The sequence below is a fragment of the Triplophysa rosa genome, linkage group LG8 (genome assembly GCF_024868665.1).
Source record: "Triplophysa rosa linkage group LG8, Trosa_1v2, whole genome shotgun sequence".
Taxonomy (NCBI): domain Eukaryota; kingdom Metazoa; phylum Chordata; class Actinopteri; order Cypriniformes; family Nemacheilidae; genus Triplophysa; species Triplophysa rosa.
In genome coordinates this window covers 16,213,364-16,231,807 of record NC_079897.1, presented here as the reverse complement: position 1 = coordinate 16,231,807, position 18,444 = coordinate 16,213,364, and the positions used below count along the sequence as shown (strand labels likewise).

Sequence of the window (18,444 nt, the reverse complement as noted above, 5' to 3'; positions counted from 1 at the left end):
TAATTCAATTTGTGGGAACATCCAGCCTTATGGAGGGAAAATTCCAGCTGGTGTTAGTGGGATTTTATGGGGTTTATAGAGCCCAATCCTTAGGGATTATTTTGACCCAAGTGGGCTGGTCCCCGGTGGGCTACATTAGCTGTAAAACTAAACTTGGTCCTTGCCTAACATTTAAAGTTTATTTTGGAAGTGGGAATGTACAAGCATAGCACATTTCCCTCTCAAACCCAGTACTTGCATTGTCCATTACAACTGTCATCAAAATCTTTAATAATGACACTGTCTGCATTTAAGGCCAAACATATATGAAACATAGCAACAGTATCCTGATGTTTGTAGATTTGTCTGGTCAACCAATGCTATTTTTGCATTTAAAATCTGGGCTACAAATTATGTTATGTGGTAAGTCAAAGTGCATTCAAATTTAGTCCGTATTAAATATTAATATTTCTATTAATTATTTTACCCCCAGACATTTTTACATCGTTGGCATCTCGGAAATAAGACATCAATTGCCTCACATCCAAGTAATGTTCCTGGCAAAGATACTGTATGTCATCTTGCTTTGTTTAGGGTATTTTGTCAATTACCAAAAAGGGCTTATAAAGGAATGTCAAATTAAATGTTAAACCTAAACAAAATTGTTACATATTCGCATTAGCAATATCAGTAAAGTAACACATGTAATGTCCAATATGGAATGAGAATGAAATAACATTATGTAGAATCCAAAATATGAGATATAAACATATTTAAGATTATGATGCGTGTCTGTTTTCTGAACGTGAATTTGCTTTTTGTTTCATACTAATGCGCACATTCTCTGGCACTGTGCCAAATCTTGTGTTGCAAATATTCATCATATTATTTAGGCGAAGTCTCAGCTACTGTTGCAGACCACCTGTCATCTGCTACTACATCAGATACTTTGATTTGGCTAATTAGATTATGGCTGGTTTTGATGTCATTTATATGTAAACAAATGTACAAAATGTACAAAACACCATGGTTGCCAAATTTATCTAAGCATTTCAGGCCTTATATGGTTTAGTTTTACCATATAAACAAAACAAAAAAATGTGAACATTTATATTCATGGATTTGGCAGACACTGTTATTACAGTACCTTAAAGGAACAAGAATACATATTTTTCAGTTTGTGTGTTCCCTGACTTTTGGATATTTCTCATATCACATTATTTATAAATAAATGTTCATAAATAACACTCTTTCCATAAGACAGTCCCATGGTTTTACGCTTTGGGTGTATTTTCGGAAACACCTGTTATTTATATATTTAAGGGGCCAATAATATTGGATTTACATCGAGCAGTCAAAATGTTTCAACTAAACATTTCCATTTAAGATGTTTGATTGGGAGATGATGCCAATCCCAGCTTTAACCAACAGAGGGCTGTCCTGCACCGTGTGTACCAAGACAAACAGTTTGGGGAAAGGTTAGAAAAGGTTCGCAGAATCCTACAGAAAAGGAATTACACTAGACAAGATTTTTTTTTAAAACAGAGTTATCTCATTTTGGAACCAAACTCTTCATATGATATATTAGATTATTACACGGCTCGTTGGAATGCTTGATTCTGATTACATTTATGGTCAAAAACTGGAGCTAACTCCAGCTTTGTAAATTAACTTCTGAATTATGGATATGAATGTTTCTGGGATATACAGTTCATTATATTTCACTCAACTGTGTAAGAAAAGACAAGTCATGGATCAACAAATCTCTAAATATATTTGAATCAATATCCATTTAAAAATTGAACATGAAAACCAGTCAGTAATTAAAAAATTACAGAGCCCACAAACTACAAACTAATAAGAAAAACAAGCTCAATCTACACATATATAAATGCATTTTATAAAGTATATACTGTACAGTAAATAAAAACAGTAGCTTGATCAAGAAGAATTATATAAATAGTAAGGAATATGATCGTCCAAATTTGGTCATCCAACAAAATACACAGAATCTGGATTTCTCATTTATCAACAGTGCTTTTTAACATTTCAGCAGAAAACCAAACAAAGCTTGATTTGCGGTTTGGCCAAAGTCCGTGCTTCCTATGAACCAATCTTCTCTTTGGTTGCAAGCCACACTTAATCAAATCTGTTTATACAGACATCTTTACAAGTGCTACATTTGTCCGATTGTCTTTAACAGCTTCATTAAAAGTACAAAAGATCAGAAAACAATAACTTTACAAATGACAGTCCAGAAGGATGTACACAGGTTCTTCATGAGTACTAGCTAAACACCATACATAGGGAATATCCGTGAATATTCCGAAACGCTGCCAAATACTACAAAAATATTTTTCCAAAAATTAAATTATTCAAATAATTTGAGAAAAACGATTGTGTAATTTTTTTTTCAAATCATCATTTAAAGAGACGTTTATCAAAGCACAATGAAAGATTTAATCACATGTCAGGGAAGCCACTCAACAAATGGGTTCTTCATTCATTTAAGTCATCATATCCAGCCACAACATACAACTCCAATCCTCAATCTTCAATCTTTATAACAGCTGACCTTTGGAGCCTTTTCATCCATTTTCACCCTTGCTTTTCCTAATTTCTGCCTTTCCCGCATTTAAATGGTTTTCCTGGATGTGATCACTTACCATCCAGACTCGGTGCACCTCTGCCAGGTATGAAGTTTCACCCAGACCTTGAGCTAAGCAGTCACAAGTATCCTCCTAAAGACAGGTTGGGATGAGGCCTGTTATTCTGATGCTGTGCTAGATGTGTCGCGCTACATTCCGCTCTGATCCCCATTCCTACATTCTGTCCCAGTTGCCCGTTCCTGTCCATACCTCCTTCGTCCAGGCTGCTAAGCAGCTCTTCGAGGTCCTGAGCAGTAAATGCACTCACGTCTGCATCACCTGCAGTAATGTAAGGTGAGGAGAGCTCCTGGGAGCAACTGATGGATACAGTGTTGAGATGGTTTCTGTAAGAGTTCTTCATTTCTAGAGGAGACGTCTCCAGGTAAAAGCATCCAGACTGCTGAAGCTCTGGCTGGAAGAGAGGAGGAACCTGCTGGCTGTCGCTGTCTGGAACATGTGGGATGTTTTTACAAACCTGAGCATTTCCGAAAGCGTTGCGCACCTGAAGAGGTGGAAGGTTTGGAAGTTGCTGGTTGTCCATGAGAGCTGTATGGCACTGCTGGTTCATGATCCGAACCTGTTGTTTTTGGACAGTTATGTGTGAAAGCTGACATTGTGTGACTTCCGTCCCATCATATGGATGAGATGCGTGAGGATTATTTTGATGTTCCTGTATTCCCTGGGTGTCCATTATGAAGGACATCTGTTGTTCCTGAGAAATTGTGTGAGAATCACTTATGGAATATAGTCGCTGATCCTCTGAAGAGAACAGAGGTGCCTTCTGTAAGGTAGGGTTCAGGTTCCCTCGAACATCACTGGACAGTGTACGATCGGTCTTATTCCTGAGAGAGTGCTGGACGTAAGACAAGACCCTGTCTGTGAGGTCCGCTGTGTTGTTGCCACCATCAAGGTCAATGCTAAGGAACAGTTTATCTTGCTGAAGGAGCTTCAGATCATCAGGGCTGATCCCTAAACTCCCCATGAAGCTCAGTATGTCACAGCTGTCATCTCCTCCGGACCTCATGATTGGCTGCCGTCTAAATAGAGAGCTCTCAGATGGTGAGAGAACACTCGGAGAGATGCCACACAGATCATTCGTCCCTATGCAGTGTATGGAGGGTAATGTTTTATCTGAACCTGCAGGGCACACATATATAGACTCATCTTGCCTCAGCATGGAGCCCAGCAGGGAGTCAGGATCTAGAGTTTTCGGTCGATCGGTGTCACCGGGAGCTCTGGGATCAGAAGGTGTGTTGTTGCTTAGGGATCTGGGCAGGTTCGTTTCGTAAAGAACAGCCTCACCTGTGGTAAAGCTGAAGGGGAGCATCATAGTGCGCTTTCTCAGGTTCTCCTCACCCTCCTCGTCCCTACAGAAGATGAAATGACTCAACGTCAGACAAAGATTTTGTTTCCACAGAAGATCCCACTAGGATGTAATATGTGAGTTCACACACGTTCAGAACATGGCAAAAAAATTAAATGTTTTGCTTGTATTACTAAAGCCGCAAAAAAATGAAAGTTCTGTCATCATTTAATCACCCTATTATCATTTTAACCTGCATGACTTTCTTTCTTCTGCAGAACACAAAAGAAGATATTTTTAATGATGTTAATAACCAAACACCAGTGGAAACAATTGACTTGCATTGGTTTTGTGTCTATACAATATACTTAAGTGAATGGGTACCACCATTGTTTGGTTACCAACATTCTTCAAAATATCTTCTATTGTGTTATGCAGAAGAAAGAAAGTCATGCAGGTTTGTAAACTGAATGGACTCTGAAACCATTTACTGATACCGTGTGTCCTAGGTCGCGCAATATCTGCTTCAACAGGATAGAGAAAGAAAATTTCACACAGAGATGAATAAGGACGTACGTGATCGCTCTCTGAGAGGCGATGATGCAATCTGGTTGCCCGTTTTTGTAGATAAGCCTGGCGTTGGCCTGGACCCAAAGCCAGTGATTGTATTTAGTCAGGAGCCTGAAAACAGTCAAGCCGCTTTCACCCGTCTTCATCACTGCAGGAGACGAACAAGAAATTCTGTTATTAATGTTGCAACTAATAGCACTTAAATGATCTTTAATATCTTCACAGCTGTTACATAAACCAAGTGCTGCTTAAAACCAATGGCCGAAATGTATTGTTTTTCCAGACACAACAAGTTTTATTAAATTAAATGCATTTTATGAGATTAAATCTTAATTTATTAGTTAAAGTGATAGTTCACTCAAAAATGAAAATTCTGTCATCATTTACTCAACCTCATGTCATTTTAAACCTGTATGACTTTGCAGAATGCAAAAGAAGATATTTTGAAGAATGTTGAACCAAACAACAGCGGTACCCATTGACTGTGTCCATACAATAAAAGTGAATAGGTACCACCGTTGTTCGGTTACCAACATTCTTCAAAATGTCTTTTGTGTTCTGCAGAAGAAAGAAATGATGACAGAATTTTCATTTTGGGTGAATTAATATGAAAAAATGATGTTAAACTGTTATGCTGTATTTGTATGCTGTGAACAAATTTGCTGTGAACAGGTCCCTCAACATGATTTTATTACCATCCACCCCCCACCCACGACACATGAGTCCACCGTGTTACAAAGCTAGCTGTGTGTTGTGGTGTAGTGTCTTTATAACACAATAAAAAAAGTCTTACTGCGCATGTGGTTCTCGGCGCAATACAGCATGTCAGCCGCATGAATGAACTGATAACCTGAGCCACGGTAGCACAGCTCTGCCTCTGTGTAGCCCAGAACAATCTCCCCTCTGTAAAGAAGCCAAAGAACACGCAGCTTTGACAGTGAAATGAGATGCTGTTGCTTGAAGCATCCAAACCAGTTACTGTTTACAAAAGGACAAACAAATTCCTCATTTCCCAGACAAATTTGTATGCATTTTAATATGTGGTGAACTAGTTACGGTTCAGATTACAATGGTGTTCTCTCATATTACTAAATAATTACCAAAAAAATATATTTGCCAATAAAGCCAGAAAAAGCAACACCGAGAACAAGCAAAACCAGCATTCAAATCAAATTCAAACTTGTGATTGTAGCTCTGTTTATGTGTCTTACTTTGCATCACATGCAGTGGGCGTGAAATCCAGCTTGTGTTTGGTTCTGAACATGAAGCTTTTGAAGCCGATCTCCAGTATGGAAGGTGGCCGAACAGGGCAGACCAGAGCAAACAGGGCCAGCTGAGAAGGGATGGGTTTTCCATCGGCTGTCTTCTCACTCTGACCATACAGGAACTTCATCCGCCCCTGAAAGTTCACGGCCTGTGTAAAAATAAGGCATGAGGAAGACAACATGGTGATCACATGATCAACACCGCACCCCAAGCAGAAGATTATAGAGCATTTCCTATTAAGACAATGACCTATCACTGAACCCAAAAGAGTGAACTTTACCTACCATTGAAAGTATTGATGCGTGATATACAAAAGAGTGCAATTATATACTTTTAAAGGTGATTTCATTTAAGTGCTAATTGGTAATCTCAACACTAGGGTAATGTCATAATGCTTAATCCTATTTGAAAAAGCTTTGAGTACAGAATTTATTTAGCAGAGACATTTAGCCGAGGAACATCTGAATGGGCTCATTGACTGACTCATTGCACCAACCTGTGTGGATGTCATGAACCACGGATGAACTCAAGCAAACAAGGACTGACTCAGGAATGATCTCAACATTATTGCAGACGTGTCCTTAAAGTTGTGCAGCCGCAGACTTAATATTAATCCAAACAACGCTACCAAAAGTATCTTTTGTTATGTGATGAATGTTCTGTATTTTCAGGCTTCAGTCAGGATTATTACATTATCATTTGCTTTCCTCAAAAGACCAGTGTAAAATACAGGGTATTTACAACAAAAGTACTTTTAATTACAGGGTTTGCAAGGCGAGAAACATTTTGAAACCCTTAGTGTTGTTCTCCACAATTTTCTAAAATTAATACAGCTTCAATGTACTGGCCCCATTTAAACTTTGGAGATCATTTCATTTGTCAGTCAGGTGTGTTTTTCTGTTCATAAACATTTATTTTGAATACATTTAAAGGCCCAGTGTATGAAATTTAGCGGCATGTAGCAGTGAGGTTGCGAATTGTAACCAACGGCTCAAAGCACTAAGGTGGCTGACACAGGACAAACATCTCGTCACGTTTCACTTCTTTGCCGCAGGTGATAATGTATTTACGAAACGCGCTCTGTAGAGCAGTTTGTCTGTTTAGGGCTACTGTAGAAACAACATGGCGGATTCCATGTAAGGGGACCCACGGTGTCTGTAGATAGAATTAGCTCATTCGAAGATAATAAAAACATAACGCTTCATTATGTAAGCCTTTATATTCCTCTGAAGACATAGTTATGTATATTATATTGCATTTCTGTCAGTAGATCCTTCAAAAAATTATACTTTGGGCCTTTAAGATTTTTAAGATATTTAAAATTTACGAATTTTTTGCATCTCGTATCATATCACAGTAAACCTACAATATAAGCTTTGCCGAAGGAATAATGTAAAATGTAAAACTATCAGGAATGTATAAGTAAAATGTGCAATTCAAAGTTTTCTCAACTCACAAGAAACCCAGAAGAGCTATCCAGGAGACATCTTAGCCTGCAAACAAAATTTCGCTCAAGGAACGTGGAGTTCTCTGGTGGTAACTGCTCTGGACTGTAGTGCATCTGAGGCAGTGGTGCATCATGGGAAACTTGGCAAAACAAAGCAGAGTACATTTTAGCTTGTATATAAAAAAGCCTTAGCCTAATTCAATATAAAATTATATAAGATTATGTAATGGTAAACATTGAATAATAAGTGTGTATACGGTCTGTCACAGCTGTCGTGTAAAGTTCAGACAGTGAGTGTTCTTTCAAACTGCCAAGCGTTAGAACTCTAATGAAAACTCATGGGTTGGAAAAAAGTAAATAACCCATTCTAAAAGCAGAACGAACTGGCACAGCTCTTAAACGCAAGCTGTCAGAGGCTGGAGTTGGGTGGAGCAAGTGTACATGGTACAGTAGAAAAGGTATCAAACTTTATAAAAATGTGCAGTACTTCTATGATACAACTGTAAATCCCTTCAACTGTCAGTTTTCTATGGCCAAATCTATAATGACCGGTCTAGAGAGATGTACACTTGTTGTTTACCTTGTACTAGCTGTCCAGCGTCTGGGGTGCAGCTGGGGTTGAGCGCCCAGTGGAGCTGTTTCTGAAACTCAGCCCGGTCTTCAGTGTGAACAAGCTCATAAACACTCTGATGGATTAGATCCGACTGCAAGCCAAACACATTCAAGAGATCTTATTCTGTACGTCAACTGATGATTTAACTAAATGGTGAAATACATCCTCATAATTCTAAAGTCATAAGCACACAAAATGATGTGTTTTCATTCAAATCTGTTCAGACTCTGTTTTAATACATTAGGATGGTTCAGAGCCGCAATTTGGCAATTCCAATGTTATGGATGTGACATTTTCAGTCAAAACTTGAAATATACATTCTCTAGGATACATTTATTACCAATATATTAAATCTTCAGTTTATTTTACTAAGCCCGTGTTGATACAGACCAGACATCAGAAAAATATAAGCTTTCTATTTTAAAAGAGAGAAAATTTTATGCGTTATGGATGTGACTTAATGTTTTTTTTTTTATGAAACTTACTTTGTATGATTCTGTGAATTAAAATGTGCAAACCAGAAGAAATGGCTCTTTATAGAACATAAAATAGTTGCTATATTTTTATTAATTTTCATGTGCCCATTTATGAGGAATATGGACGGTTATGGATGTGACTATTTGCTTACCTGGACAATAATGCTTTAAGAGTGACTTCACATGGGTATTTAAACCACCAAATATTGACATCTGACCTATCAGTATGCTGAAAACCTTTGATTTTTTTTCATCTTAAGGTTAACATTTGCATGGAATTGCCCAATTGTATAAACCCTTGGGCCTGCAATTCCTTCCTAACCCTGTAATATTTACTATGTGCACAAAGCAAAACAAACCTGATGAAACCCCAAGTAGTCCGCAACGGTGGAGGAAGTGTAGAAGATTGTGCCACTTGAGGTGACCGCCAACACAAAGCCATTTATAACCTATGAAAGGAGAAGTGGCAGTTATAGTCTTTAGTCTTTTTAGGATTTAAGCATTTTAATTTTGTATCTGATCTTTTTTTGTAGATTTGTTAATCTGTTCTGTAAATGTGTGGATCTATTATTTGTAAATTTGCTGATCTATTTTGTTTAATAGAAATGTTAATGTTTTACAGGACGTGTATGAGAACCTCACCTGTAGCAAGAGCTCTCCTTCCGGCAGCTCCTGAACTTTGGTGTTGTTTGTTGGCTGGCTGGAGCTCTTTGAGTTCAGGGTCACTGTAACAGCAAACAGACATTCAAGCAACTGACTCTGCACAACAGTTATTAGCTATTCTTTAACAGACGGATGATGAGGAACCAAGAACCATAATATGTAATGACTTGGAGCTGTTGATCAGACACAATGTTTCTAACATTCGTAACCTAAAACCATGGCTATTGGCATCAGACATATCCAAAACTGAAAGAAAATTTGAATGCCTGGTTGTATAACAATGGAAAACCACTTGTGCTTGGCACAACTCACATGAAATGTTTGCTCATGGAGTGGTTATAACATACAGTACAAGGGCAATGAGAGGTCAGAACACACATCAGTCTGACATACAGTAAATTAACTAACTCATTTTCATTTCTTTTTAAGTGCAAGTGTTTTTTCTTATGCAACGTCTTCCCCCTTGTGCACAATGGTTCACATCAAAGCTTGACATTATACAGTGACTTGGGTCAAAATTTGCTCCTGGAGCCAGTTACTATCAAACAAGTTTTGTAACTCATTTTAAAGAAGTTAAGAGGTCAATGAGTCTGTCTCGATTACTCACGCAAACCCAGACCTCTTCCCCCAGCACCGGCCTCCAGAGAGTCTGGGTAATTGCGAACCAAACAATCAGCAGGTCTCCATACTGCCTTGGGAGGAAACCAGAGCAGTACGTACCACTCCTGCTTAGCCTGTTTCTCATGCAATCCATTATGGCTTTAAGATCCCTTCAATGTTGACCACCTGACCACACCCAACACTCCGGTATGCTCGAAAAAGCATACCGGTTCTGCAAAACGCCAGTTCATTGCCACATTGTTCCAGCCACTATTCCTGCCTTTTTACATGAATAAGACAAAGGTTGCACAATTTCCTGAATATTGATTGAGTAACTTCCCTGGATATTTTTGTTAAGTCGCTTCCCTAAAAAAGTTGAATTGTTGCCTTTATACATTTCAATTCGGGCGCGCAACTGCACCCTTAACAGAGTATAATGGTAAAGAGCACCTGCATACACTGCCTGCACAGCCACAGCAGCCTATTCTATAACTGATGTTACAAAGGAAATTTGTTATTCATACCAAAATATTATTTCTAAGGCTGTTAAACGATTAATCGTTGAGTAATCGCATCCAGAATAAAAGTTTGTGTTTACATTATTAATGTCTGTGTACTGTGCATATTAATTTTGTATTTATAAACACAAAATCATACATCTACATGTAAATACTTTTAGATGTATTTATTTATATTTACCAATAATTGGAATTATATATAAACATTTATTAATTTTTATATATAGTTTTTTCTTAAATACATGCATGTATCTGTATGTTTTTATAAATACCAAATTAATACGCACAGTACACAAATACAGTGGCTTGCAAAAGTATTCAACCCCCTTCATTTTATTCACATTTTGTTATGCTGCTGCCTTATCTTAAACTACTTTAAATGATTATTTTTTTACATTAATCTACACTCCATGCACAATAATGACAAAACAAAAAACTGATTTTTGACAGCTTTGCAAATTTATTAAAAATAAAAAACAAAAATAAGTACATTGCATAAGTATTCATACCCTCAACTCAGAAAATGGTTATAGCGCCTTTACAGACTCAAATCTTTTTGGGTATGATGTGAAAAGCTTTACACATCTGCATTTGGCAATTTTCTGTCATTCTTCTCCTCAGATCCTTTCAAACTCTGTCAGGTTGGATGGAGATCATCAGTAGACAGACATTTTCAGGTTTCTACAGAGATGTTCAGTTGGGTTCAAGCACTAGCTGGGCCACTCAAGGACATAGACAGAGTTGTCCATAAGCCACTCTTGCATTGTTTTAGTTGTGTGCTTAGGATCATTGTCATGTTGGAGAATGAACCTTCTGCCCTGTCCGAGGTTCTGAATGTTCTGGGCTAGGTTTTCATGATCATTATCTCCGTATTTTGTGTACAGTCCCTGAAGCTGAAAAACACCCCCACATCATGATGCTGTTTCCACTACACTTTACTGTTAAGACGGTATTGTACAGGTGTTGAGCAGTGCTTGTTTTTCTCCAGACATGATGCATGAATCTGAGATTCATCAGACCAGAATATCTTGTTTCTGACAGTTTGAAAGATTCGTTGAAGTATGTTTTTGCATATTTCAAGTTTCCATGTGTCTTCACTGAGCAAAGGTTTGAGTCTGGCCACTAAGCCATAAAGCCCAGATTGGTGGAGTGTTGCAGTGATGTTTGTCCTTCTGTAAGTTTCTCCCATCTCCATATATGATCATGGAGCTCAACCAGAGTAATCATCAGCTTCTTGGTCACCGCTCTAACCAAGACCCTTCTCCATCGATGGCTCAGTTTGGACAGGAGGTCAGCTCAAGTAAGAGATCTGGTGGTTCCAAACCTCTTTCATTGAGGATAAATGGAGGCTACATGCTTCTGTGAACCTTCAATACAGCAGATTTTTTCAGAAGTCTTCCCCAGATCTGTGCCTTGATACAATCCTGTCTCAGAGCTCTACTGGCAGTTCTTTTGACCTCATGTCTTGGTTTTTACTTTGATATGCATTTTCAGCTGTTGCACCCTTTATAGAGAGGTATGTGCCGCTCCAAATCATACTTATTCAATTGAATTTGGCACAGGTTAACTCCACTCGAAGTGTATAAACATCAACAAGCAAAACTAATGCTTCTGAGCAAAATTTCAAGTGTCCCAGAAAAGGGTATGAATACTTATGCAATGTACTTATTTTTGTTTTTTATTTTTAATAAATTTGCAAAGCTGTCAAAAATCAGTTTTTTGTTTTGTCATTATTGTGCATGGAGTGTAGATTAATGTAAAAAAATAATCATTTAAAGTAGTTTAAGATAAGGCAGCAGCATAACAAAATGTGAATAAAATGAAGGGGGTTGAATACTTTTGCAAGCCACTGTATATTTACAGATATATTATGTAAACACAAAATTTTATTTTGGATGCGATTCATCGTTTGACAGCCCTAATTATTTCATAAAGAAGGCTAATTATTAAAGTGACACTTCACCCAAAAATGAAAATTCTGTCATCATTTTTTCACCGTCAGATTGTTCCAAACCTGTATACATTTTTGAAGACATCTGGAAGATTGTCAAATCTCACCCCCCATTGACTCTCAAAGTATTTATTGTCCCTACTATGGCAGTAAATGGTGGGTAAGATCCGACATTCTTCCAAATTTCTTCCTGTGTGTTTAGCAAAACAAAGAAATTTATACAGGTTTGGAACAATCTAAGGGTGAGTAAATGATGACTGAATTTTCATTTTGAGGTGAAATATCCCTTTACGGCGTGCAATTTACACCCTGAAAGGACTAAGCCTTCAATGCATTGCTGTTAGGTCTGCACCATATCACACTTTTGACTAATAAACATACTGAATACACTTTTGGGGGCTGTGTCCACCGAGGCGTTTCTGCTGGCGTAAAGCGTTTTTTTCACGCTCAGCGTATCATAGAAACCTACGGAGCCCGTCTGGTCACCCCTTGGAGAGAAAAAAACAAGATCCGCAAATCCGTGGCCACAGTTTTGTAATTCGTTCCCTCAGTTTAAAAATCCGTACTCACAGATTCTAAAACTGTTCCCACAGTTTACAAAACCGTGCTCTCGGATTAATAAACTGTACCCACGAGTTTCCAATCCGTGCTCTTGGTTTTGTAAACCGTCCCCTCAGTTTTTGAAATCTGTACCCACAAATTCATAATCTGTGCCCTCGCTTTCGCAATCCGAAAAAAAACAGAACAAGCTCCTACAGGAACATTAACGAATATTGTATATTGTTTTATTTTAGATGATATTATAAATTGTCTTAATGTGTTTACACACGAGCGCGTGGCGCATATAAAGCATGCGTTCATTGCCACGTTTCACTGGCATAAAGTTGGTTTGACATTAAACGTTCGATATTCGTGAATTTAGGGACCATTTCTAAAGGTACATACACATTAAAATACCTTTTTCCAACTTCCAAGCATTTAAAGGGAATGATTTATAGCCACAAAACTAACTGTACAGTGTTCATGTGTGTGTCAGCTATTATGCACAACTTTTAGATTATTGAGTATTAAAATAAACCATCAAATAATATGCACATATTCCTATACGTATATTGAGCCTTAAATAATGGTATATTTGTTTATGAGACCATTATACACATAGGCATGTGATTTGACGGTTTATTTTAATACATATCAATAATCTAAAAGGTGTGCATTCTATCTGACACACACATGAACACTGTACAGTTAGTCTTGTGAGTATAAGTCATTCCCTTTAAATGCCATTGAAGTTGGAAACATGTATTATAATGTGTATGTAACTTTAGAGACGGTCCCTAAATTCACGAATATCGAACGTTTAATGTCAAACCAACTTTATGCTAGTGAAACGCGGCTTTATCCGCGCCACGCATGCGTGTGTAAACACATTAAGACAATTTATAATATAATCTAAAATAAAATAAAACAGTATACAATATTCGTTAATGTTCCTGTAGGAGCTTGTTCTGTTGACAGACAGAGGCTTCAATTCCGCGAGTAGGCTACAGTTTGCAAAACTGTGCAAACGGATTGCGAAAGCGTGGGCACAGATTATGAATTTGTGGGTACAGATTTCAAAAACTGAGGGGACGGTTTACAAAACCGAGAGCACAGATTGTAAACTCGTGGGTACAGTTTATTAATCCGAGAGCACGGTTTTGTAAACTGTGGGAACAGTTTTAGAATCTGTGAGTACGGATTTTTAAACTGAGGGAACGAATTACAAAACTGTGGCCACGGATTTGCGGGTCTTGTTTTTTTTTTTCTCCGAGGGGTGACCAGACGGGCTCCGTAGAAACCAACGAGCCTCCGCTTGAAAAAAAAACGCAGTTCAAGCTTCCACAACCGCCGTTTTCAGCCAGCGCTTGGTTGCAAATGTGCCTCAGTGGATCTGGAGCCTTAATAGAGATGAACAGATCGGCCAATAATCGGTATCGGTCAATAAAAGCGATTTTACACACTATTGGCTATCGGCCGATGATCAGGGCCGAAATATTCAATGAATTTGTGCTCTGTATATAGAAAATGTTAAGAAACATCACCAATTTGATGTTCAATATTAATAGTCATATGAATAAATAACATTCAGGAAGTTATGAAATATTAATCAAATTTTTAATCGGTATCGGCAGATATCACTCTGAATACTCGGCTATCGGTATCGGTGGTGTAGAAATTTAGCATTGGTAACTTTTAATATAATTTATAATCTCGAACATTGCAGCCGGAGAAATTCGACAAAGCTCATTTAATTCTTATCATAAAACCATCAGACCATTACCTCGCGAATGGAATTACATGAGCAAGGATCACTGTTACAGTGTCAACAAACTTGCAATGCACTCCTAGTTTGTGCTTATAACACGTCAAGCTGATCCCAATCAGTGTCTTCAGTTTAGTGATTCATGCATAAAACAGCTAAGATGAAACATTTGGACAGGTGCAAGCAATATGATCCAAGCCTAAATAAAAGAGTAGCTAATATTTTCATCAGTCAAAAACATGTTCCTATTGGTCATTCTGAGCTAAAACTGCAGAGCAACTTGGATGTCCTGTGATAAGCGCTGAATCTATTGAGCACAGCCAGCAAACAAAAGAATGTCACATCGATCTCTGCATGCTGAATATAATGTCCTATACAACATTCTACTAATACTTAAGCAACCTGTTTTAATTAACGTTGACATAATTAGCATTTATCCAATCAAACTAAAACCTCTGACCTTTGAAATAAAAGTGCTATTGTTGCCGTGTTGCTCGGGTTTCCTTTGAAAGGGAAAGCATATGATTACAAATTTCTATTTAACTTTCCGCAGGATCTCACACAGCCAAGTGACATCCTGTTTTTTTTTTAATTCCCCCCTCCTCTGTCTCATTGAGTCTATCACACTGTAAACAGCACTGAGATGTGTCTGGCCCTCGTAGGTGGAAACCGCCACGTAAATATTGAGGTTGTTTAAGGTTTTAGGCTAGTTTTGTTTATAACCACTTAAAAATGATCTATAATCCATTCACAAGGGAGGAAAAGTGTTGCTCATGGAGAGGAGGTGGCTTTTAAAGTGTTCTTGAATATAAGTTCACAGAAGACACATTTTTTTCTGTATATAATGCACTTTAATCTCTTAGATTTTATTGATTTGTGCATCCACTCACTGGAATACACACAAAAGGTGTTCAGCTTTCAAGGTGTGACAATGTATCTTTGAGGGGATATACTGTATCATGTATTACCATTAAAGTGACTTTTGGCCCGCAGATAGCTCACACTTAGCCTCAGTACGGTGAGTTTGTCCAGCTTAGATATGACCTCTTGCGGGAAGGGAAGCTCGTTGGCCAACCTCTCCAACTCTCCATTCAAGCGGTCCCGATGGCGTTTGGAAGGATTTGTTTTGACACTTTCAGAGGGAGGCTGCTGCACACTACAAAAGACAATGAATTTGGCTTTACTGTAAATGTTAGATTAGAGTATAATAGGACAGCCACATTAGTTTGAAATGTTTTTACTTCCTGATGAAACTATTTGTGATATGAGTATTGAGGTTCATTTTTTATTCTTTACTAAAAGATCATACATAGAAAATATAGCTATGTATTAATGTCGTGCTAAAATACGACACAGCCCTTAGGAAAATCAACCATGGTTTTATTATAGTAAAAGTGTAGTAACCATGTTTTTCGGCAGATTGATTACCATTTGTATTACCACAATCTAACTACAAATATCATGATAAAACCATGGTTACTAGTGAGGGAGAGGTCGTTTTATGGTTATATGGTTTTACTACAACTATGGTTAGGGTTAAATCATGGTTCGTTTTCGTACGGGACATCAGTGCAAACAATCTGAGGTCTACAGCTTGTTCATATAATTCATATAAACAAAGGAGTTTATGTAAACAATAAATGCTGAACTCAGTATAACTCAAAAATAGTGTGGGCAACTCACTAGATTTTGAAACAGCCTGATGTCTAGCTGCACATTTAGCAAACAATTAAAGCGCTATAACATCTTAATGCTTAAAAAGTTAAAAATTAATACATATTCAATAAGCAAATTATGACTTTCGTTTTTTAAGCTTTATTAAAGCTTTATTAAAATGATGTTTCATTACGGCTTTAGTTTTTTTAAGCTTTATTAAAATGATGTTTCATTACCTTTTTGGCACAGGTTTCCTCCGTTTGCGACTTGCATAAACATTAGTGGAGCTCATAATTCCCACAAAGACAGATTGGTGGTTACAGTAGTTTTGCTCGCTGCTAGCAGGCTAACCTTAATCTGACGTGGGTAAGAGATTAGTTTTATACTCAAGTAAATAAACAACTTCCCGACAGCGCTCTTTAAATCGGAAACAGTCACCTGTTTTACTCAACACTCACACTGAGACAGTTAAAGCACAGCGGTTGTCATGAGACAGAGAAATAAACATCTCTGTCTTTAATCTCTGTCTGTCATGGCTAGGCTACAATGATGACAAGCTATCAGTCTAATATTAGCGTCGCGTCTAACTTTCTAAAACTCAACTAGCACTCAACCGCATTTTACAGTTTTATAATCAGCTGTCATATGCTAATACTAACAGATAGTCCTGGTTAACGGCTGTAGTAAGTTTGAAAGCGCAGAACAGTGACAGTCTGGATCAGACTCGGAGCCCCTCCCTCGCCCTCTTACCACCTGCTAAACTAAACACCTCCTAAAATCGAAGAACTACGTGTAGACTGTGGTTTTCTCTCAGTGTGGATTTGAATCAGTGTGGATTTTGTACCATAAACCTTATTAACCACATCATGGTAACCACTAAAATATCATAATTACAACAATTACAGTTGCTATAGAGTGAAACCATAATAAATCGAAATGAGATCTTCATTATACAATGTGAGAAGCGTTCAGAATTCAGTGTGTTTGTTTGTTTGATTGATGATGGCTAATAGCAGTAATAATATAATACAAAGATAGCAGTTTTATTATAGCAACAACAAATTTGTTAGGGCTCTATATAGGCTACTGTAGGCCTTTGATTTATTTTATATCTGCATGTTGATATAGGCTAACACATAACAGTTTGTAGTCATTTATATTTAACCAATGTTTACAAAGAGCACATTTAATATTTAATACAGTTTTTTTTCTATTTATTGATTTATTATATTTTTTTCGCAAAATGCACGTGCATGTATATGATGCAAAGTTTTGTTTGTCTCCTCTTTAAAAAACCTCTCTTCTCAATGTGCATTTTTTCTTACTTGAGGGTGGCAGACACAACCCCCTTAACACCCCAAATCACCAGTTAAAGATGGTTGTTTGGAAAAGCTTATCACAGTAATTGGCTTAAAACCAAAAAGCTTTTTTATTCGGACATTGTACATTATTTGTTATTTAAAACCCTTATTTTTCTAAAAAAAATTCTACAAGTTATGAACTCAAAGACAAATATTTATTACCAACTGTAATTGATGTGACAAGATCCTGTCTTTCTTGTCTTAAGCATGTTTGTTTTTTCCTATAATTTATATACTGTATATGAACTTGGACAGCAACTGTACATCTTTTTTGGGGTTCTTTTAAAAAAAAATGCAACCTATTCTAATCCTGTGCAGTAAGTCATGATAACAAAAGTGTTAAAGGCCTTTAGTTAACAAATCTCCTTAACTGTACAATAGGATTTGTGGGAGTTAAAACATATGGTCATCCACAACAAAATACAGACTTCTAGGCCCGGTTTCACAGACAAGGCTTAAGGCTAGTCCCAGACTACAATGAATGTGCGACCTGTCTTAACTAAATAAAACTTGCCCAGTAATATCTTAAAATATATCAGTGCCATTGTTTTGTCTCGAGATGCACACCAGTAATGTATTCTTCTAAGGCATTTTATAAAAGCGACATAAATATCTTAATTCAACTAAGGCTTAAACTAAGCCGTGTCTGTGAAACCGGGCCCTAATGTTCAGACACATTTACACAAATCTCATATATTTCAGTAACATTTTATTGTCATTTTCCCCTGCAGGCAAAAGAGAAAGGCTAAATGTTTTGGTAGTAATGAAAAGCTTGCACATATTCGTATGGCATCTGTGCAATAAGCTAGACAGATTTCTTTAAAACTTTTTATGACTGCTGATGTGAAGTTGGCCTAAATGCAGCAATACGTGTGACTGAGGCACACACTGTACACATTTCTGCCCCTTTCACTCTCATGGGAGCTTATCATCGTTTACCCAGATGTGCTTACATTATGTGCTATTCAGAAATGACAGAATTTATGGTATGGTATAAGGATCGTGGGATAGAGAAATGCAATGAAAAAATACTGATTAAACTGACAGAAATCTTTACATTATGGACGTAATACAAGTTTAATGCTTTT

The 18,444-nt window shown here is 37.4% G+C and overlaps 1 protein-coding gene across 1 annotated transcript; it reads right to left on the bottom strand.

The window, feature by feature from the left end:
• Nucleotides 1-1,797: 1,797 nt before the first annotated feature.
• On the bottom strand, nucleotides 1,798-16,732 carry ahr1a (aryl hydrocarbon receptor 1a). Its single transcript, XM_057340768.1, has 10 exons — nucleotides 16,232-16,732; nucleotides 15,308-15,495; nucleotides 8,945-9,027; nucleotides 8,662-8,751; nucleotides 7,794-7,917; nucleotides 7,223-7,353; nucleotides 5,712-5,914; nucleotides 5,294-5,403; nucleotides 4,507-4,648; nucleotides 1,798-3,994 (listed from the first exon to the last, which is right to left on the bottom strand). The coding sequence occupies exons 1-10, from the start codon at nucleotides 16,285-16,287 to the stop codon at nucleotides 2,707-2,709; spliced, it is 2,415 nt and encodes an 804-aa protein (XP_057196751.1). The 5' UTR covers nucleotides 16,288-16,732; the 3' UTR covers nucleotides 1,798-2,706.
• Between the last annotated feature and the right edge of the window lie 1,712 nt (nucleotides 16,733-18,444).